Below are 22,954 nucleotides of genomic sequence, written 5' to 3' on the forward strand. Positions count from 1 at the left end.
AATGCTTCCTTTTAATTCAATAGGCCTCATTCTCATTTGCACTTGGTCTCTTGCCCCCATATACCTCTCTTGCAATGTAAGGGGGGTATACAGTGGATCTAAATATAAATGATGTCAAGCAGGGCCTATGTCATTCTTCTGAGTCCACCAGCGTCGTTTCAATTTTCTGAATGACCTTGGCCAGTTGTAAAACTTGACCTGAGGTCACAAAACTCATCACAGGTTAAGTCATGTCAGGTACAAATTTACAGTGAGTTTATGGCATTGCGTCCAGTGGACTGGAGCTGAGCTGTGACAGTGATCCCAGAGGTGAAAGGCTTTGAGTGTTACTAACATTTAGCACTGTGGTGCTGATTTAGCTCTCTAATCTATGGCATACCATTCAGAACAGCTATGCCTACGTACCAAAAAAAAAACTGCAGATGCCAACACCACATAGAAAACCCTTGCCTAAACACCAGCTGTGGACATGCTTCCCTCTGTGGCTGTGACCACAATGGGATATAACCCATGCTAGCTACTGTTGTGTTTTTTAAATGTTGTTGTTAGCAAATGGTTCTAGCAAAGTTTTATTCACTAATGTGGACCAGGACTTTTCGAGAACTGGGGCATCAGAGGTGAGAGGAATTTCTTCGCATATTCCTATTGATGGGAAAATTTAAAATGTTGGAAGAGAATCATATTCTCACGGCACAGACCCCAACTTCCCCTATCCTGTTCCCTTTCTCTACTCTTCTCCCACACATTCCCATCTTTTCTCTTCTGCTCTTTTCTTTTTTTCCTTTCTCTCTTCTTCCCCCTTTCCAGTCCTCTTCTCCCTTCCCCTTCTTCAGTTCTCTGCTTCCTGGGCATGAGTCTTCCCTCTGCAGTGCTTGGAAAGCCAGGAGGCCTTCTGGAGCTGCTGCCACAGACAAAATGCTCTGACTTTTAGGGCTTCTGCTGTCTGATTGTTCCATTGGGGCTGAGGAATGAATAAAGCGGCAAGAGGGGGGGAGAGGGGGGGAAAGCCACCAGACTCTGCTCTTATAACAGCAAGTTCCTGTTACTGTGATCCATATACCATTAATATATAGGCATTTGTAGGACAGCTTGGGCTTCCCAGTGGCTGCTGCTTAGTGCTCTACACTACTGAATGGAGGAGGTTAAAACCACATTGATGTCAATGGCAAAACTCCTTTTGGCTTCAGTTTCACCCCCAGATTCAATAGCCACACTGCCCAGGCAGACTTAGCTCTTGGGAGAGGAAGGAAGGAATCATATTGTGCCTCTCCTGTTGATTAAGAAATGGTTTTGACAATGCTGTGAGGGGCTGGGTGGATGGTGGCTATGATGTAGGATGCAAGTGTATTCCCTAGGGCACTATGTTGTGTTCTCTAGGACAGTTTCATGGGTTTTCCTAAAAGGTTTTAAACATGCCTTTACACTGAAACTGATACATACAATGAAAAACATTCACATAGCTGATAAGTTGTAATTTAGTTAATAACATATACAAAAAGTAAATCATCACGCACTCTGCAGCTAATGCTTTTTCAGCAAAGACAGGACTCATGCCTATATCTGACATTTCTTTTTCCCACTGTCACACTTAATGACTCTTCATTCAAAGCACTCTTGCTTCTTATATCCAGCATGTCAAATGCTTCCTGAGGGGTTCAGTGATACCTAGGTCTCTCTTTGGAGTCCTTGGGCCAAATTCATTCTTCATATAACACCCATTGTAGTCACAACCAAAGATGAATTTGCCCCCTTCTGTTTTTATTAAGTTCCTTTAGATGACATTTGGCATTATTAAGATTCTTTCCCAGTGCCCATTTCACTGTGGAATTATCCACGGTCGAGATGGGCTGTGTAGGTAGCACTCTCAGAATTGGAAAGCAGTGCTCAGGGTTTAGAAACTTTGGTAAGAAACAGTCGATGCTGATAGGAAAAGCCAACAAATAGGAAGCATAGCTGCTTCTTTAAAAGGAACCTCCATGGGCTTCTTGAAATGGGACAAACAGTGTCTTATCCATCTGGTGTTTCTGTAAAGATATGTGAATATTAGAGTAGAAACTGTAAGTATGAAGAAGGGCAGCTTTAATTACCAGCTGGTAGAAAACATAAAAGAAAATACAGATTTTTCTTCTTCAGAGTTTTCCTCAGTAGTGGCATTTGTTGGAAGATTATGCTTGTGTTGTCCATCAGGTGTGTATTAGCTATTAGGGAAGATTGTAAGACATTTGGAAGGAGCAAGGTTATCAGTTCTGTCTCCTTTTATCAAACTAGATTCTACAGTCTCCCTGGCCTCCTCGAGTTTGATTAAGGTAGAGATCTGGGTGAAATCAAATTGGTTATGACTCATCCAGACAAGATGGGTGTATTAATATTTGGAGGAATGCATTTAGAAGAATAAGCAGAAGTGGTGTCTGCATCATTGATTGGCCTGCTTTTTCCCATAATGCTGTGCAGTATTAAAGGAGTATTGTGTCCATTGTTCCTCCTAGGGTATTCGGTAGCAGTAGTGGCCTATCATGCCTTTTCTCTACAGCTCAACAGAAGCCTGTGATCATTTCTCACTAATATGGACGTTAGTTATCCACATCTTTATCCCCTCCGTCCTAGACTAAAGTAATGTGGTATTCCTCTACCTGCTCTTGAAGACTGCCAAGAAGCTCCAGCTGGTGCATAATGCAATTTCCTGCCTTCGTAATGGGGCAGTTCTTTGTGATAACATAGCGTCTGCCCTCCAGTCTCTGCTTTAATACTTCTGGCCACTTTGGGATTCAAGGGGAAGAGATGGTGGTGGTAATTTTTAGCCCCTGAAAGATCTGTGTCCAGTTATCTGAAGATGACCTCTAACCATCACCAGTTCTGGCCAGTAAGCACTTGTTGGCAGTTCCTGGGACTGAACTCACCAGGACTGACTGCAGGGTGTTCTCACCCAAAGGTCCCTTCTTTTGGAGTGTGACAAGCCGATCCCTGTGATGAATTCCCCTCCCATAGAATTTTGAATGGATTTACAGCAGTGTAACAGAGCAAAATTTGTCCCTGAATATCTAAATATAAATAAATAAATGGAGATATACCTCTCCTAGAACTGGAAGAGACCTTGAAAGGTCATTGAGTCCAGCCCCCTGCCTTCACTAGCAGGACCAAGTAGTGATTTTGCCCCAGATCCCTAATTAGCCCTCGCAAGGATTGAACTTACATTGCTGGGTTTAATAGGCCAATGCTCAAACCACTGAGCTATCCCTCCCCCACAGTGTGTATTCAGTATGGCCTGTACTGGTATCTGAGGCCACAAGAGTTCAGCATCAAACTTTTGTTCTGTACAAGCCATCACGTGGGCCAGTCTTTAACCTTCTGCTGTTCAAACCCTGGGCCTGATTCCCTCCTGTCTTACACCTCAGGGAGTCATTCTTGCCAGTGCAAAGTGGGTGTAAAATACTAACAAACCGGCATGGCAGCATTTTATTGTACGCTTGTTTTGTACGGCTGTGCAGGTCTACTCCAGGGAAAGGCAGTAAGAAAACAGATCCTATTCAGCTTAAAATCCTGTCACTGCCTCTGGAATTCGACACAGAGCTTCTACTATCCATAGCTGTGACCAGGTTGCCCCTCTTTTTCTTGGCCCATTTTAGACCCGGATGTGTCATATACTTTTACTCGTCCCTCGTTTTTATGCCAAGTTACATCTGAATGACTGCAGGGTGGGTTTTTTTCATATGAGTTAATCTGCTCCTCGCACGATGTAATTTAGAGGGTTAATGGCTACCATACAGCAACTGGAGGTAAAGCCACAGTAGGTGTTTAGCCAAATGGGGTGTTAATTGAAAGAGAGAGAGGGCTTGGTGGATAAGTCACTGGGTTGAGTCTCAGAAGACCTGCTTTCTGCATGGCCTTGAGCAATTCAGATGGCTAACTTGTCATAGCCCTTAGTTGGGCACACCGGAGACTAAGGGGGCATTAGATCCCTTTCACATCTCTGCTCAGCTTGCAACTCTGGCTGTGGGAAGGGGAGACAGCAGGGAATGGGAGGAGGACCCTATGGACCCTATCCTGCAAGCTTCTCTGCTGACCCCTGGTGTGGAGCACCATTGATTTCACAGGGGTCTGTATAGGCACAAGGGTGCACATGAGTAGAGTCGCTTGTAGTATGTGGCAAGCACCTTTTTTGTATGTACCGCAGAAAATGATCCACTAGAAAGTTTGCTGCATATCCAGAAAACAGTGCCGTTTTTAGAAACAATGAAGTGATCCACCCCGGAAGTACAACCACAGCCTTCTATGTGTTTTTAGGTATTCTCAGTGCTTAATTTGTGCCAGGGCTTGCCAGAGCTGAGCCCCAGCACCTCTGGGCTTGGCAGCTCAGAGCCCCGGCTTCCCCATCAGTTATGAAAATAAAAAAAATTGCTTGAGCCCTGGCACCTCTTTCATTACAAATTAAGCCCTGGGTTTTCTTGTGTATTTCTATATAATAATATATAGATTACAGGTTTCAAAGAAGGAAGGAAAGATCAAGGTCTGTGGTTAAAGATTTTTCTTAGGCTGCTGAAGAATGGTTGGAGTCTGTTAAGAGAACTGTGGACACCTTATAAAAAACTGAACGGTTTATAGCTTGGAGGCAAAAGATGTTGAACTCCATGGGATACATTACCTCAATTCTATTTTAATTTAAAGTGGTGCCCATAATTTCCTGCTTTTAGCTGCTAGTTACACTGAAACCCCATTCTTTCCTCCTAGGGTAGACTGGGAAATGTAAAATACTTTCATCTTGGAGACTGAGTTGTGCGTGCCTGTCTGTGCAGGCAACCATTTAATTCCCTGCTGTCGTGAACCAGTCAATCAGCTGTCTTCTACAGGACTTTAATGATGATGCTAAACAGCAATTGTGTCCTTTAATTAGGTTGGCTTTGAGGGTTCATAATTAGGCAGATATCTAGTGAAAGAATTAATAAAATTATAATGGTAAATTAGGGTTTGAGAAAGAGGAGGTTTTGGAAACAAAGCTCTTCCCTCTTCTGAAAACAGAACTTACTTAAATAAAATCTGACACCAGAAGCAGCAGGCTTAGCCCTTTGGAGTTAGGGAAGGAGTGCCACATGTCAGTAAACAATATGTTCTTTCTCTGACTGAGCAGTTGCATTCGTGAGGGCTAGTCTTCCAAAGCTAGAAAGGTGATGTCCACAACATAGAGCCTGGAGCGGGGTTGGGGATTAAAGCAAGGAAAAATTGTGGGTGTATGTGGTCATGGTCCTTCTGGGGGTTGAACTGGTTGTGGAGAACCACTAGAGAAGGAAACCCTACCTAATATAGAAGTTGGCTCTGTAGTATTTTGGATCGCCTAATGGAACAGTATTACAGTGCCAGCACAGCAGTTTAGCAAGCCAGCAGATTTTCAAAATGGTGCAGAGGATTATAGCCATAATACTTTCAATGACTTTGGGAGTCCTGAAGCAAACTCCCCCCCACACACCCCATTTACTTCTTTCAGAATTTACCTCTCAGTTCCCATGGCTCTAGCTTGACAGGTAAGGAAGAAAGAAAACATTTATCCAGTCCAACTTGTTTTCCAATAACATACCTTTTTAAAAAATATCTTGGAGGGGATGAAGGTATCAACCATTTGCAGGAGACCTACTAATAGGAAATTAACTCTGAAGAGTTAGCCACAAGCGGAAGTTTGAACTCATAAAGACTAAGTCATCTTACTTTCTTTTACCCTAGAAAGACCTCTTCACATCTGACTTGTTAGCAGTATCACCTGGTCTCCATATGATACTGTGTACGCTACTCTGTTAATTTCAAAAGTTCAGTGAAATTAGCAAGGGAAAAATAAAAGAAGGCAGAACAATGGATTGAGGGGGGGAGACAGGCAAGGAACTTTATTGATTCCTTTACACTCTTCCATCCCTGTGCATTGTCGGATTTTCAAAACAGCCAGTGATCCTCCATCCCAGATGAACTGTTAGATCCAAATAGAAACAGGTGAGCAGAAGACAAAGTGCCATTTCCAGCTCCTTCCTTTTCTGTGTCCATTTAATTCAGACTCTTAAGCTTAGCATTATTTATTTCATTTTAAATTTGTGAGCCAATTTAATGCTCTTGAAAAGTGGAGAAAGATAGCACAAGCATGAACCAAGCATAGTGCAGGCTGCCGTTGGGCAGCTTTCCCCCTTACCCAGTGATGCCAATAATACATCTCAGCCCTCACCTGCCATCACACATTTTATTTCTTGTTTTCTTTTGGAGATGTGCAAATTGGGATTGAGTTAAGACTACCAAATGCACTTTTTACTTGTGACCAAAATTAGGATTTGGATGTGAAAATCAAGTTATTGTAATTATCACTTTTGTAACTAGTCTTTGGCTCTTAAGGCACGGAACTGTTTTATAAAAAGAGTAAGCAGATCATAGATTTACTGCTGTAATTTCTTGTGCTATATTGAAGTTAAATACTTTGATATGGTCTTAAAACACTACCGTATAGCTTGAAACAGAGACTCCTGAAAATATAGGTCCAGAAATATTGAGCTATGTGAGAGACCACTATGTGGTAGTGGTTGATCAATGTAAATGGTGACCACTATCTGTAGCAGTCTTACTAAACATACACAACAGACTGCCTCCATCCAGACACTACAATTGTCAGAAGGGATCGAACTTGGAATCACCAAGTTTAACACCAAAACTACATCTCTCTTCCACTTGAGCTAAAAGAGTTTTTTTAGCTGCATGTAACTAGGGGCCAAATATGTTTCTCTAGAGAGAGAGATGTATTACATACTGATAAGCTATGCCATATAGTTTCCTTTGGAGTCATTATGGCCTGTGGTGTGAGTGTGTAGGAAAAATAGCATGCTGTGTTATTTTGTAGTTCTGGATGTATACATATAGTCATGTTTCAAATAAATATTAATCCTACTGCATGCCAATGGGTCTTTTAGAATTATCATGATGGCCGCACAATATACAAAATATAGGCCATGACTACACTACTGGCTAAATCGGCACTGTTGCGATCGATGCAGTCGTGTTGATTTAATGGGTCTGATGAAGACACGCCAAGTCGATGGGAGACTGCTCTCCCATCGATGTCTGTACTTCACCTCCCTGAGAAGCAGAAACTATGTCGACGGGAGAGCAGCTCTGGTCGACATAATGATGTAAGTCGACCCAGGTTATGTCGACTTCAGTTACATAATTTACATGACTGAACTAGCATAACTTAGATCGACTTCCAGCATTAGTGTAGACTAGCCCATACTAAAAAGCAGTGTGTTAAATACTACAGGGAGATGCTGTTATCAGTGTGTGGGATGAAAATGGAAAACTTTTCTTCAGTTTACACTGCCAATACCATATTTCTAACCATGAGGGCCTATCCCACAAGGATCTGTAAAGAGGCATTTTAGAAAGCTTTTGAAGTCTGTAATTAGGAGCTCAGTTCAGTAGCCCTTACTCAGACAATACTCCCATTGATGTACTTGGAATTTTTTTCTCAGTAAGAGCTGAAAGATTGGGCCCTAATGTGATAGACCAGGAATTTACAGAATTTGGTACATGGAAGAGTAAGATTAGGAAAATATTTAATGTATTTTTAGCTTCATTTCATCTCCTACTCCCATCCGCTCTCTCTCTCTCTGAGCTAGAATAATGGAGGATAAAAACTAAGGACGTGGCCCCTGACCTTTTAAAATTATTACTCTCTGCAGGCCATATCGATGCTATCTATCTAATCAAACTGCAATGCACCCATCACTGTAGTTTCTAGACACATTGGATAAAATTTTCCGAAGTATTTAAGTCCCATTTTAAAAAGTGCTCCAGGGCCACATTTTCAAAGGTATTCAGACACCTAGTGAGATTTTCAAAAGCACTAAGGTGCCTAATTCCCACTGATTAGAATGAGAGTTCGGTACCTAGGCACTTTTGAAAATCCCTCTGGGTGCCTCGCGGCATCTTTAGGTGTCTACATACCTTTAAAAAATCTGGCCCTAAGTCATTAAGAAGCTTAAGTCCCATAGAAACTCAGTGGGACTTAGGCTCCTTGGAGCCAGATTTTTAGGGTTTTTAGACATTTATATTTTAAAATATGGCCCTTAGTAACTTAGGCTCCTAAGTGACTTAGGTGCTTTCAAAAACTATTTCCTATATCTAAAATATTTCTCTAAGATAGAGTGAGCTGGTGGGTGGCTATGGGACACTTTTTTGGACTCATCAGGCTTTATTTGCAGCAAAGAGTCCTGTGGAACCTTATAGACTAACAGACGTATTGGAGCATGAGCATGCATCCGACAAAATGGGTATTCCAATACGTCTGTTAGTCTATAAGGTGCCACAGGACTCTTTGCTGCTCTTACAGATCCAGACTAACACGGCTACCCCTCTGATACAGGCTTTATTTGTTACTTTGAGACATCTTGATTTAAAACAATTGCCTTGAAAACCAGTTGCACAATTTGTCCATGTGCAAACTTATGTATGGAGGAAATGGCACACAGACCCAAAAGAGTAGCCCACAAGCATTGCCTGCTGTAGCCATTTGGGTCTGGTGAATCCGTATTAGGGATTCAACAGGATGGGGAGAAAAAGGATTGGGTCCTCACAAGAGTCATTCATGGATCTTTGTGAAATGGTTTCCAGGCCACATCTGGATTTTATTCTCTACAGCTCAGAAACCAGATCTGAGAACTTTTGCAGCTGCTGTGGTTTAAATAACCACTTACAATGTTGTCCAATAATATGCCCTTAAGAGGAAAATTCATAATTAATAAAATCCAGCAATATTTCCCATCAAATTGTGTATCTTCTCAATGAGCTGACAGATCTATGCAAATGCAAAACAGTATCACACACAATCATAAGCAAGAAATGTGGTTCCACCTCCATTTTCAATATATTCATAGCAGATTATTAATGTCTAAGAAGAACTACAGAGGCACCAAAGAGAATCTGGCCATAGAATCTGGCCATAGAATCATAGAAATGTAGGGCTGGAAGGAACCTTGAGAGGTCATCTAGTCCAGCCTCCTGTGCCAAGGCAGGATCAAGTACACCTAGACCATCCCTGACAGATGTTTGTCCAAACTGTTCTTTAAAAACCTCCAATGATGAGGATTCCACAACCTCCCTCGGAAGCCTGTTCCACAGCTTAACTTCCCTCATAGTTAGAAAGTTTTCCCTTATATCTAACCAAAATCTCTCTTGCTGCAGATTAAGCCCATTACCTCTCGTCCTACTTTCCGTGGACAAGGAGAACAATTCATCACAGTCCTCATTAAAACAGCCGCTAACATATTGGAAAACTGTTATGAGGTCCTCCCGCCCCTCTCGGTCTTCTTTTCCCAAGACTGAACATACCCAGTTTTTTTAAATCTTTCCTCATAGGTCAAGTTTTCTAAATCTTTTATCATTTTTGTTGCTCTCCTCTGGATTCTCTCCAATTTGTCCACATCTTTACTAAAGTGTGGCATGCAGAAAATGGACATAGTACTCCAGCTGAGGCCTCACCAGTGCCACGAAGAGTGGGACAATTACCTTTGTGTGTCTTACATACAACAGCCCTCTTAATACACCCCAGAATAATATTAACCTTTTTTTTACAATTGCATCATATTACTGACATCTTCAATTTGTGATCCACTATAACCCCCAGATCCTTTTCAGCAGTACTACCAGCTAGCCGGTTAATCCCCATTTTGTATTTTGCATTTAACTTTTCTTTCTTTCTGCCATAGCAGTACAAAACAGTGAACCCGAGCCAAAGCAATGATTAAAAAATATTGTTAATGTTTTTTATCCTCAAAATTTTTACTGACCTTGGAATGTTTTACTTGTTGGTTTTCAGTTCCCGCGATGCCCAATTTAGTCCTCTGAAAACGTAACCTTCAGTCAGACATAAATGCAAACAAGAAGAGCATGACTTGCCAAACAGTTGAGGAAAGAGCACTTGCAGGCACAGCTTTGTTTATGTAAGCAGCTAAATCAAGTCATGCTTTGGATTAGGTTTTTTCTCCCCATTCTCACTTTTTGAAAGATCTACTTTAAAAAAAAAAGTATTCCTCCCACCTTCTTAGTGCTCTTTTCAATGTATATCTGTGAGATACTAAACAATTCATATCGGGTGGCATTTATCCCATATGCAGAGGTCAGCATGAAGCCTATGCAACACCTAAAGGCCATAAAATAGTCCTTTTATTGTCCCTACACAGAGGGGTGGATTTCACCCATTTAGAAAAAATGTTCAGGTTCATTTAAAATGTCTTGACAGATAAGAAGGTAAACTATATCAAAATGGCTGTTGTACCAAATCTCAGAAGTTTATATTGGGATAAACCAGGGGTCGGCAACCTTTCAGAAGTGCTGTGCCGAGTCTTCATTTATTCACTCTAATTTAAGGTTTCGTGTGCCAGTAATACATTGTAATGTTTTTAGAAGGTCTCCTTCTATACGTCTATAATATATAACTAAACTTTTGTTGTATGTAAAGTAAATAAGGTTTTTAAAATGTTTAAGAAGCTTCATTTAAAATTTAATTAAAATGCAGAGCCCCTCGGACCGGTGGCCAGGACCCGGGCAGTGTGAGTGCCACTGAAAATCAGCTCATGTGCCACCTTCGGCACCCGTGCCATAGGTTGCCTACCCCTGGGATAAACTATGGAATATACAATTCATTTATATAGTACTACTGTTTCTTAGATATAATTTTCATATTGTTGCTCATTTAGTTCTGATAAGTGGGGGCCTGTTCCTGCAAACAATCAGACATGTGAGTAGTTCTACTGAACTCGTTGGGACTATTCATGCAAATAATCTTACTCTCATAAGTATGTGTTTGCAGATTGGGATCTAAATGTATCAGTGTGTGAATATACTGTATTTTCTGACCTTTTAAAAAAAAACCCTTGGACATCACAATTAATTTCTTTCTTTCATGACCCTGGAAAATATGAGATGATCAGAAGGAAATATTATGTTTATTGCATGTCTAACATGCCCCAGTCTAGCAAAATACACTTCAGTGCAAATGCTTTTTTTTCTATTGAAATTTTGTATTGGGAAATGATACATAGTGAATGGAGAAGTTGATAGTGATGAGTATAAGTCAGCAATTATGAAATGCAGACAATTGATAAAGGAAGCTAAAGGTATCAGTGAAAAATCTGTGTCCAGAAAGATTATGGACAATAAGAAGGAAATATTAAATACATCAGAAACAAACAAAATCCTAACAGTGGTATGGGTCCAATACTAGATAAGGATGATAAAATTGTCTATCACAGGGACCAGCAACCTTCGGCACGCAGCCCATCAGTGTAATCCACAGATAAATGGAAGGCCATACATCAAAGAAAATAAAAGGGAAATGGTAACACAGAATGTAGTGACACTGGAAAGGACTTAGCAGTCACACTAGATAACCAACCAAACATGAGCTCCCAATGCAATGTGGTAGGATCATCAAGTAGGAGTAGGGTGGGGTATCACCTCTATATACAGCATTAGTGAGACTATTTACTGGAATAATGTGTCCAGTTCTAGTATTCTTACATCAGGAAGGATGTTAAAAAATTGGAAAGCATTCAGAAAAGGTCTACAAGAAAGATGTGAGGTTTGGAAAACATGTGTGATAGTGAGAGAGTTAAAAGTTTCCATTTATCCAAGAGAAGGTTAAAAATATGACTTGATCATGGTCTGCAAGTATCTTCATGGGGAAGATAGTTCTGATAGATAGTTCTTTAATCTAGCAGAAAATGGCATAATAAAAGCCTGGGGTTGGAAGCTGAAGCTAGACAAATTCAGACTAGAAATAAGATGCAAACTTTTAACGGTGAGTGTAACTAAGCAATGGAACACCTTACCTAGGGATGTGATGGATTCTTCACCACTTGAGATGTCTAAATCAAGACTGGATGTCTTTCTAAAGGATATGCTAGAGCTCAAATAGAAGTTATGGGCTACATGCAAAAATTACTGGGTACAGTTCTAAGGCCTGTGTTGTTCAAGAGGTCAGACTAGATTATTATAATGGTCCCTTCTAGCCTTAAAATCTATGACTCACTTCACTCCGATTCCTGGTATGTCTCTGGAGGAAGGTGAAGGAGCTAGATGGTGTGTGGAACATGCTCCTGCCACTGCATTGAATACCATTCTGAGGGCTGAAGCCAGTTAAGGGGGAGTCAATACCATTCTGAAGATCAAAGGAGAAGTGGCCCAACCTGCTAGCAGCTTCACTTCCAGTGGGCCATCCTGCTAGCAGCTCAACTCCCCCATCTGCTCTACTTGTCTGTCAGTGGGCCCACTTCTCCCAGTTTTTTCAGCTCATATTTAAAGACTTCCAGTCAGCAGATTGATTCCCCATGCACAGATCTTCCCCCTGTGCTTTCCGTAGCTTGATCTGGAAAGAGATGGTAAAGGATTTATTTTCTTAGCTGTGACAGTATCCCAGTTTTTAGCACCAGCTGGCAAACTACTCTGTTGTGCCCTGAGCATAAAGTCAGCAACAAAGCAATTCCCTTCTCGCCTGCCACTGACATACTTCAAGCAAATACAATCTTTTAACATTAAAACAAGAGCAGTTCAGGTTCGTGAAGAAAAACCCACTATTGTCTAAAATGTATAGATGGGGTGGAGAAGAAGAGAGTTATTCCCACATTCAAGTCAGCGCTGTGCAAGAAACATGCTGATCCTGGCCAAAAGTCAAGCCCAACAGGGCCCACTTTTTAAAGATTCTGTCTATTAAACAAGCTCAAATTATCATATACTGTAGCTCTTGCTTCTTCAGACTTCCCCTGTACATTTGTCACCGCAGTATTTCATAATTGCTGCTTTTTTCATGGGATTAATAATCATGTTTTACATATTTTATGGAGGCATGTAATTGATTCTCAGTTGATGACGACAGCAGGAATAACAGTTATTAAGTAAGTTTTCTGTTCAAGAATCATTGGAGACAGCTATCTCATCATGTTCCTTCTTCCAGCAGATTTTTAAAAGCATCACCAGTGACGATCCGGTCCAGGGTCAAGGAAGTCGGAGACTGATCAGTTTTTCACTCTCAGGTATGTCTTTGCTTGGATGCATAAAAAGATATGAGACCAGAGGTTAGGACTGGAGATTTTTAAACCACAAAACAACCCCAATTGACTGTTTAGACTTAGCTTTGAAACTTTGAGGGCCAAAGGTTTAAAGAAGGGAGGCAAAGGTTCACCTGGAAAACATTGCATACAGGTGTACCTGTAATTGAAAGTAATTTTACGTCTGTAAAGTGGGGGTAATAATACTGACCTCCTTTGTAAAGCTGATTGAGAGCTACAGATAAAAAATGCTAAATAAGAGTGAAGTATTATTATTAATTGTATGTGCAAAAGGACAGTAAGGTGTCCAGCTATCCATGGGTACTTGCAGTTACTTACACTTACATGCATAATTGTGGCAGCTGCCTATACAGGCCCCAGTTCAGGAAAGCATCCCTTTTCATGATAGCACGTACCCACGTGATTAACTTTATGCTTATCCTTAAAGTCTGTTGAAGTCAATGGGATTTCAGCACATCCTTAACTTTAAGCACATGCTTCAGTGCTTCCCTGAATTGGGCCCACTGATGTGCATAGACAGGAGCTTGTGCATGCCTGTACTTTGAGCTCACAGAGGCTTCTACTTTTCTAAATTTGCCCTTAGACATTAGAACGCCTTCACCTGGACTATCACTCCTATTTAAAAATTATTAGTAGTAGAGGGTTGTGGTAGTGTCTAAGAATCCCAGTCATGGACCAGTACCCCATTGTGCTAGGTGCTGTACAAATCCAGAACAAAAAGACAGCTCCTGCCCCAAAAATCTTGCAGTCTAAGTAAAACTACAAAGAATACAAAAGTGGACTGTACATTTTAGAGCAATTAAGTAATATAAGTAGATAGATTAAAAAAACCCCATCAAATTAACATCCTGGAGCCAAATCTCAGAAACTGCCATACTGGATCAGCCCATCTAGCCTAACGTATCCTGCCTGCTGCAGTAGACAGTACTTGATGCTTCAGAGAAACCCTATAGTGGACAATTATGGAACTACCTTCCCACAGGGAAAGTTTCTTCCCAGTCCCATGTAGTTTGTGGTTTATATGTCCCTTATTTTGTATCCTGTCTGGGTAGATTTTAAATGTTTATCCAATCCATGAACATTTACTCAGGCTAACTTCCATTTAAGTCAGTGAGAGTTTGCCTGAGAAAGTACTGAATAAAAACTGAATAATAATCACTGAGTTCAGCGGAAGTTAGCCTGACCAAATGTTCCCAGATAGGATAAACACTTATAACAGAAACAAACTCTCATGTTTCAGGACATTAGCCAACCACTAACTATTTGAGATCAGAAAGAAATGGGAATTTGAGTTACTTCAGTGGGAATTTTTCTCAGTATTCACTTATTTAGGGGATCAAAATTTGGTCCTGTGAGAGGTTATCTCAAGCCTTAACTGTTCAACAATAACACCAACAGTTATGGCTTTTGTGGCTTTTAAATCTTTTATGTGATTATATTAGTATAATTTTTGAATGTTTTAAAATGTTAAGAGAAATATTAGGGACCTATTTAATTAGACTTAATATAATCTTTTTTAAAACTCCAAAGCAACTCTGTAATTAGCTTTCAAAATAAAAAAAAATAACATGACTTTTCCACCTCTCTGAGAGGAATGTCACACTTCAGATTATAGACAGCTGTAAGTGTCTGAGTTCTTTGTCATGTTGGCTGCAGAAAGATGAAATGCACTCAGGTTCTCATAATGAAACAGCCACTTCATTAGAAGGCAGTTCATGGTCCAGTGACAGCATAACATATTTGCTGAAGGCACTTTGGCCTTTTCTGCTGGTTGATGGATAGATTTTACTGTCACAAGGTTTGTGTGAGATTCCACCTCTATTTTTCCTTTCTTAATTTCAGCATATCACTCCTAGTTATAAGTCTGTGCATAACGTTCAATAATTTTTCTCAAGCTTTAATCTTTGCTCACTTTGATACTTATACAAAGGTTTTCTATGGCACCAATGACCATAATATATGAGCACCTCACAAACATTAATGAATTTATCCTCATAACCACCTTGGGAGGTAGAGAAGTATTATTACCCCCATTTTACAGAGATTAAGGACCAGATACTCAGAGGGTATAAATCAGCACAATTCATTGAAAATCAATAAACATTGTTTAGACTCCTAAAACACTTGGGGCGCTTATGAAAATTTTAGCCAGAAGTGGCAAAATTGGCAGATGATACAAAATTACACAAAATAGTTAAGTCCAAAGCTGACCGCAAGGAGTTACAAAGGGATCTCACAAAACTGGGTGACTGGGCAACAAAATGGCAATTGAAATTCAGTGTTGATCAGAGCAAAGTAATGCACACACTGGAAAACATAATCCCAACTATACCTACAAAATGGTGGGGTCTAAACTAGCTGTTACTGCTCAACAAAGAGATCTTGGAGTCCTTGTGGATAGTTCTCTGAACACATCTATTCAGGGCAGGCTTTAAGCCGATTCCCCGGAATCAGGCCCCGAGCCTTAGGCGTCTTTTTAATTTTTCATTTGTTTTTACTCATCCGGAGGTAGGGGGGGTCCTCTCCGGTCTTCGGTGGCATTTCGGCGGCAGGGGGGTCCTTCGGTGCCGCAGAAGACCCAGAGCGGACCCCCCCCACCGCCGAAGTGCTGCCAAAGCTCTGGACCGCTGCCGGGTATTCAAATCGGGCCCCGCCCTTCATAAAGCCAGCCCTGCATCCATTCAATGTCCAGCAGCAGTCAAAAAAGCTGATAATGTTAGGAACCGTTAGGAAAGGGATAGATAATAAGGTATAAAATATCATAATTTCACTATATAACTCCATAGTACACCCACATCTTGAATACTGTGTGCCTCCCCAGCTCAAACAAAATATATTAGAATTGGAAAAGTTTCAGAAAAGGGCAACAAAAATGATGAGGGTTATGGAACAGCTTCCATAAGCGAAGAGATTAATAAGACTGGGACTGTTCATTTTAGAAAAGAGACAATTAATGGGGGATATGATAGAGGTCTATAAAATCATGACTCGTGTGGAGAAAGTGAACAAAGAAGTGTTATTTACCCCTTCACATAACACAAGAACCAGCGGTCACCCAATGAAATTATTAGGCAGCAGGTTTAAACAAAGAATAGGAAGTGCTTCTTTACACAGTTCACACTCAACCTGTGGAACTCATTGTCAGGGGATGTTGTGAAGGCCAAAAGTGTAACTGAGTTCAAAAAAGAATTAGATAAGTTTATGGAGGACAGGTGCATCAATGGCTATTAGCCAAGATGCTCAGGGATGCAACTCCATGCTCTGGGTGTCCCTCAACCTCTGACTGCCAGAAACTGGGTGTGGACGACAGGGGATGGATCACTTGTTATTTTCCCTGTTCTGTTCATTCTCTCTGAAGCACCTGACACTGGCACTGTCATAAAACAGTATAGTGAACTAGATGGACCATTGGTCTGACCCGGTGTGGCCATTACTATGTTCTTTTGTAATCAATGCTTAACCAAAATCCACATATACTACAGTTTGAAATTTTCAGAACAGTCTTTGTATGAGATTTGGGTGACCAATTTTAGTGGGAATTAGGTATCCAAATCCCTTAGGCACCTATGAAAAATCTCAGCCTATATTTACTATATTTCATTTATTCACTAATTTTGTAACACACACACACACACACACACACACACACACCTCACACCTCCAATCAAACTAAGCTATTAGGATGTATTCTTTATAAACCCAATCTGTTTACTGCTCAGAAGTCTATTACCCTTTCGGAGCTTCTGCTGGGATGGAAGTGACTTTCCATCACCTCCAAAACAGGTTTGTGCTTCCAAGGCACAGCCCAAGATTCAAGGACTTTAAGGCCGGAAGGGACTGTTTATCATCTAAACTTCTGTATAACAGAGTCCAGAGAATTTCACTCAGGTACCCTGTGCTGAGCCCAATAACTTGTATTTGACTAAAACATGTTTTCCAGAAAGCCACCCAGTCTTGATTTGAAGACCTCCAGAGGTGGTAGTTTGTTCCAGTGGTTAATCACCAGAATGTTCACACTAATTATTCAACTTTCTCTTGTATTTTTTTCTCACTGAAGACAATTAAAAAGTTCTGTCTTGCAGCCATTTCTGAATAATTAATTTATTCTCATTTCATTTATTAATAGACCTGCATTTTCCTTAGTACTACTTCTGCCTCTTCCCCTATATAAATAAAAAGCTCTTCTAATTCTCCTTGGTGCCCTGGGATATCACAAATTCATTTACCCCTCCCCCACCTTTTTTTTTCTGTCCTTAATATTTTCCCTGCAAGCCTGGATTCTTGTTTGCTTACCTCCCAACTTTTCCACTTTTTAAAATCTCAGGTCTTTAAACGCCTCCTTGTGCAGCCACTCTGGCCAATTCTTATTTCATGGGTTTTTGTTTATTAAGAGTAACTGGAGTCTGTTCGTAGATTCATAGATTTTGAGGCCAGAGGGGACCACTATAACAATTTAGTCTGACCTCCTGCATAACACAGGCCACAGAGCCTGACCCAGTTGTTCTTGCATACCCCGTTGGCCCTTATATATAGGATCTTTTGGGATTCCCCTGCCTTATTCTGCACTTTTGGATTTTAATACTTTCTGTCACTTTACCTTCTTCATAAGATTTCCTAATTCCTTAATATTTGCTCTCTTGACATCAACAGTACAGCTGCACCACTGAACCCTTTCCTTACTATACTGAGCTCAAGAACCTCATACCTGCACTCAGAGCTTGTCTATACAGCAAGTTAATGTATGGCAAGTTGAGGTGTGAATGTAGAGCACACAGGCTTGCTGCACACTAACTAGCCAGGTGGACCCTGAGACTGCGCACTAAACATTTCCTAGTGTGGTTTGGTCTACTGCTGTTTGAAATAGTGTAACCCACACACCTTCTGGGTGTGGTGTTCTGGGCCATCTAGTGGCACAGAGACCACTAAAGAGAGTTAAATGAGTCTGCTCTACAGGCAGTTGGCTTTTAGCTCATGCGCTAAGCTCCAGAGGGCCCAGGTCTGTCGGCGTTACAATACCAATAGATCAAAGTGCACTGCAGAACTTTTAGCGTATGGTGGCAGGGTCCACACAGCGAGTTAGAGTGTGCCGCAGTAGCATGGGATTAGGAAGATGCACACTAGTTCTGCTCAAACTAGAGTGCTAAAAATAGCAGTGTGGCCACAGCAGCACGAGCAGTGGTTCAGGCTAGTTGCCTGAGTATGTACCAAGGGGGTTGGGTGGGATTGCACTCGGGCAGCTATCCCAAGTTGCCACCCATGCTGCTGCTGCCACACTGTCATATTTTAGGGTGCTAGCGCCAGTAGCTCTACTGCGTGTCTGTTTAGAAAGGCACTTCCCAGCATGGATAGCTGATGTGTAGACATACCCTAAGTGCGTAGCAAGCTTGTGTGCTGTAGATTTACACTCTGGCTTGCTACACGCTAAGCCTCTATTAAAAAGTATCCAGAGGAGAGAAAAGCATGATTTCCCTCTCTCCACTATTACCATTCCCCCTTGCCTGGCTACCTAAGCTTTTCACCTTTTCTACCCTCTCCTCTCCCCACAGTATTTTACTGATTCCTTCTTATCCTTTTACTTACCTGCTTTTCCTGCATGTGTTTAACCTCTGATGAACTGTTAGCAGTTTCATCCATGCTTTGGGATCATGCATTCTCCAGAATTGTTTGTATAACTACTAGGGTGATCCCTTTAAGGAGTCATGGCAGTTGAGAGCTGGATACTGGGGCAGTTCTGGGCCATGCCAATTCCCATTGCCTTGCTCAGCAATCTTCCTCAGAGCTGGAATTTTCTTTTCCACAAATAGCTTTGTAATTTCCTGAGAGAGAATGACTCCAAGGGGTGGAGAAATGTAGTCCCTAAGGAGAGCTTTAATGAATTATAGGTTGAATTATTGTACATACTGTTTCATTGACCTTGCCATGCTTGTGCAGAATCTTTGAAGGGGTGTTAACTAGTTTATAATTTCCAATTTTAAACGAACTGAAAGTATATAGAAAGTAGAAAGACTCTGCTTGTTCTCTCTCTCTACCTGATTCCCTCCTGCTTCCCCCTGCCATTTTCCCAAGTCTTGGACTGATATTTTCAAATTGATTGATGTGCATAATCTCTATTATAGAAAAGTATAATTTATGAATAACCATAAACTGGCATATGGTATATTAATGTAACTTCTAATGGGTTGAATAATTTTTTTTTAAAAGCATAGATGAGTTATTGTTAACTTCATTTCTCCAGACTCCCAACAAATGCATAAGAACATAAGAATGGCCATACTGGGTCAGACCAGTGGTTTATCTAGCTCAGTATCCTGTCTTCCAACAGTGGCCACTGTCAGGAGTTTCAGAGGGATTGAACAGAACGGACAATCATTGAGTGACCTGTCATCTGCTGTCTACTCCTAGCTTCTGGCACTCAGAGGCGAGGGACAACCAGAGCATGAGGTTGCATCCCTGACCATCTTGGCTAATAGCCATTGATGGGCCTATCCTCCACAAATGTATCTAGTTCTTTTTTGAACCCTGCTATAGTTTTGGCCTTCACAACATCCCCTGGCAACAAATTCCACAGGTTAACTGTGTGTTGTGTGAAGTACATCCCTTTGTTTGTTTTAAACCTGCTGCTTATTACTTTTATTGGATGACCCCTGGGTCTTGTGTTATGAGAAGGGGTAAATAACACTTCCTTATTTACTTTCTCCACACCAGTCCCGATTTTATTGACCTCTGTCATATCCCCTTTTAGTTGTCTCTTTTCCAAGCTGAAAAGTCACAATTTTTTTTTAAAATGTCTACTTGTACAGAAGCTATTCCATACCCTTAATCATTTTTGTTGCCCTTTTCTGATACTTTTCCAGTTCTAAATATCTCTTTTGAGATGGGGTAACTAGAATTGCACATAGTATTCAAAGTTGGGCATACCATGGATTTATATAGTGACATTATCCCTTTCCTAATGGTTCCTAGCATTTTCTTAGCCTGTTTTACTGCTGCTTCAAACTGAACAGATATTTTCAAAGAACTATCTGCAGCTACTTCAACATCTCTTTCTTGAGTGGCAACAGCTAATTTAGAACCCATTATTTTGTACGTATAGTTGGGATTATGTTTTCCAATGTGCATTACTTTGCATTTATCAACATTGAATTTCATCTGCCATTTTGTTGGCCAGTCACCAAGTTTAGTGACTCTTCCCAGTCAGCTTTGGACTTAACAATCTTGAGTAGTTTTTATCACCTGTATATTTTGCCACCTCACTGTTTACCTCTTTTTCCAGATCATTGATGAATATATTGAACAGCACTGGTCCCAGTACAGATCCCTGGGACACCACTATTTACCTCTCTTCTTTCTGAAAACTGGCCATTTATTCCTACCCTTTGTTTCCTATCTTTCAACCAGTTACTGATCCATGTGAGGACCTCTCCTCTTATCCCATACCTGCTTACTTTGCTTAATAGCCTTTGGTGAAGGACCTTATCAAAAGCTTTCTGAAAGTCAAAATACACAGTATGCACTGAATCATCCTTGTCCACATGTTTGTTGACCCCCTGAAAGAATTCTGATAGATTGATGGGGCACAATTTCCCTTTGAAAAAGCAGTGTTGACTCTTTCTCAACAAATCATGTTCCTCTATGTGTCTCATAATTCTGTTCTTTATTATAGTTTCAACCAATTTGCCTGATACTGAAGTTAGGCCTGTAACTGCCAAATGCATTATAAAACTGCAGTGTACTGTGGTATAAATCTAAGCCTTCTGTAATTCATCAATTTAACCAAAGCATTAGACCCAGTTATTCCTAAACCATCACTTAATATTCAGTGAAAATAATTTCAGAACCATTCTGATTAAAGGGAAATATTTCCATTTGGGAAAGCATAATGGATTTGGATACTGTGCTTCTATGGATATGATAGAAAGGACCACCATAGTGCTAACACCCTAGTAGGAACTTTCCTGAGTTTTTAGATTGTTTCCTGAGCCTTTTATAGGAAAGTTGCAATATTTGTGAGAGGTTGTGTATGTTCCACTGAAAATAAAATAGGAATCTTTCAGGTATCTACCAGATAATTTTTCTGCAGATCTTCCCTATTGTATTTTTTGATGACTGTAAGAACTTTGTGGGGAGATGTGATGATAATGTTGGAATATCAGTCCCTTAAGAAGCTGATTGTGCAACCCTTATTTTCATGAATATCAAATGGAAGTCATGGGGACTACAGGCATAAGGATTATCTATTTATCAAGGTTGTGATATGGCTCCAATCATTAAGCACTTACATGAGTGAGGATTGCAGGATCAGGCCCTGACACAGTCATGAAGACTGCTCAGGACTATAAATAGAGAGGATCAGGGAAACAATTTTTTCTGCCCATCATACATGTTACATAAGTCTTATATAAGAAGCAAAAAAGTGCTCAGATTGATGTGCTGTCAGATCAAAAGTAGGGTCTGGTCCTCAAATTATTAAGGTGCCTTCATTCTATCTTGTGTCAGTCACTGCTTCTCTCACAGACGTAGTTGTATTCACTGTATCATTCCTCCATGCTTCCATTAACCTAGTGCAGGGTTCATATAATAGTAAGAAAAAAGAATTCTTCAAAATTGTAGGACTGATTCTCCATTCCATTCCACCGCCCTTGTGGTGGTTTGAAGCCACGAATTTTAGTGCAGTTACACCATTATGAAACTGGCATACCAGAGGAAGAACCAGGCCCTGTATTTGGTGAGAGTTAAAATATAGTTGACCTAATAATCGGTACTTCCACAGCAAGGAGAGAATTTACATCACACACACAAAGACACGGTGCAGTTGTTCACCGAACCCATCCCCAGGCCTACAACCCCTCTGTGACCTTTGCATGGAATGTTGGGGCCACTAGTGCCATGTAAACACAGACCCAATGACACTCCCTCTGACTATTGCAACCTCCCAACATTGACACAAGTGCCTCTTCCCCGCTGTTAAAGGTTTATAAGCGCTCTCTGTTTAATGCTGACTCAGGGAAGCATAGAGTACCACAGAACAACTTCTTTTTTCATGTGGAAATAGCAACATTTACAAGTTGATAGATAGGCCTGAAATCCATTAGAGGGCTTCAGGCGATGCAGAGTGCAACTTTGCTATACATCCTGGGAATGTAAAGATTGGGCACTGATTCGCAGTGAGCTGAATGGTTTGGAGGTCTCTGTGTTGAATCCTTGCTACTCCATTTGCACATCAAGTGCACACATCTCCAATGTAATGCCCTAATACGGTTGGTTGTCCACTATCTTAGGCAGAGTAGGAAACCAGGTGGTTCAATGATGAGATCATCTATGATATGCTTGGTAAATGTCAGGGTCTGCCCACAGAATCTGCCAGGTGTCTTCTGGGTTGAAGTTGGATGACAGACTTGCTTCTCCAGCTGCCCGGAATGGTTGGCGGGCTAAAGGCAAGTGTGAGACAGGTGAACAAGGTTGTCATGGAGCAGGAGCTTTTGGTTAGCGAGAGCTTTCTTGTACTCGCACATCATAGCCACCTCTAACTGTATGGTTGGAGGAGGGATGTTTTTGAGGACTGGAAGCCAAGACAACAAAGTGGATTTCAGGGTGCCAGTTACAAGTCTCATAGCCTCATTTAGCAGGATAGCAATGAGGTCTGTGTACAAGTTTCTTCCCCAGAAAGCTGTGCAGTACTTGGCTGTGGAATAAACTAAAGCCACTGTTGCCATTCATAGTATTCGAGCAGCGCAACCCCAGTTAGAACCTGCTTGCTTTTGGAAGATGTTGTGACTCTTTGTTTTATGGGTCACCTGTTTCAGATGTTGATAGATAAGGTTGCAATGAAGACTGACTTCCAGGTTGCTGGGGTTAGGATTGTGGGCGATTGC

The 22,954-nt window shown here is 41.0% G+C and overlaps 1 protein-coding gene across 22 annotated transcripts in view; it reads left to right on the top strand.

Annotated features, from left to right (window-relative positions):
* Positions 1-22,954, top strand: part of HECW1 (HECT, C2 and WW domain containing E3 ubiquitin protein ligase 1) — a 451,523-nt gene that overhangs the window by 281,758 nt on the left and 146,811 nt on the right. For 17 of the 22 annotated variants that reach the window (XM_039525998.1, XM_039525991.1, XM_039525994.1 and 14 more), the window contains one exon: positions 12,968-13,046. The exons of 2 other annotated variants lie outside the window; for them this stretch is intronic. In XM_039525998.1, coding sequence (XP_039381932.1) covers positions 12,968-13,046 — 79 coding nt within the window. The remainder of the gene's footprint in view (positions 1-12,967; positions 13,047-22,954) is intronic. 3 more of the 22 variants (XM_039525993.1, XM_039526009.1, XM_039526010.1) reach the window with 1 other exon arrangement.

Source organism: Mauremys reevesii, linkage group 2, assembly GCF_016161935.1.
Source record: "Mauremys reevesii isolate NIE-2019 linkage group 2, ASM1616193v1, whole genome shotgun sequence".
In the NCBI taxonomy this organism is placed as follows: domain Eukaryota; kingdom Metazoa; phylum Chordata; order Testudines; family Geoemydidae; genus Mauremys; species Mauremys reevesii.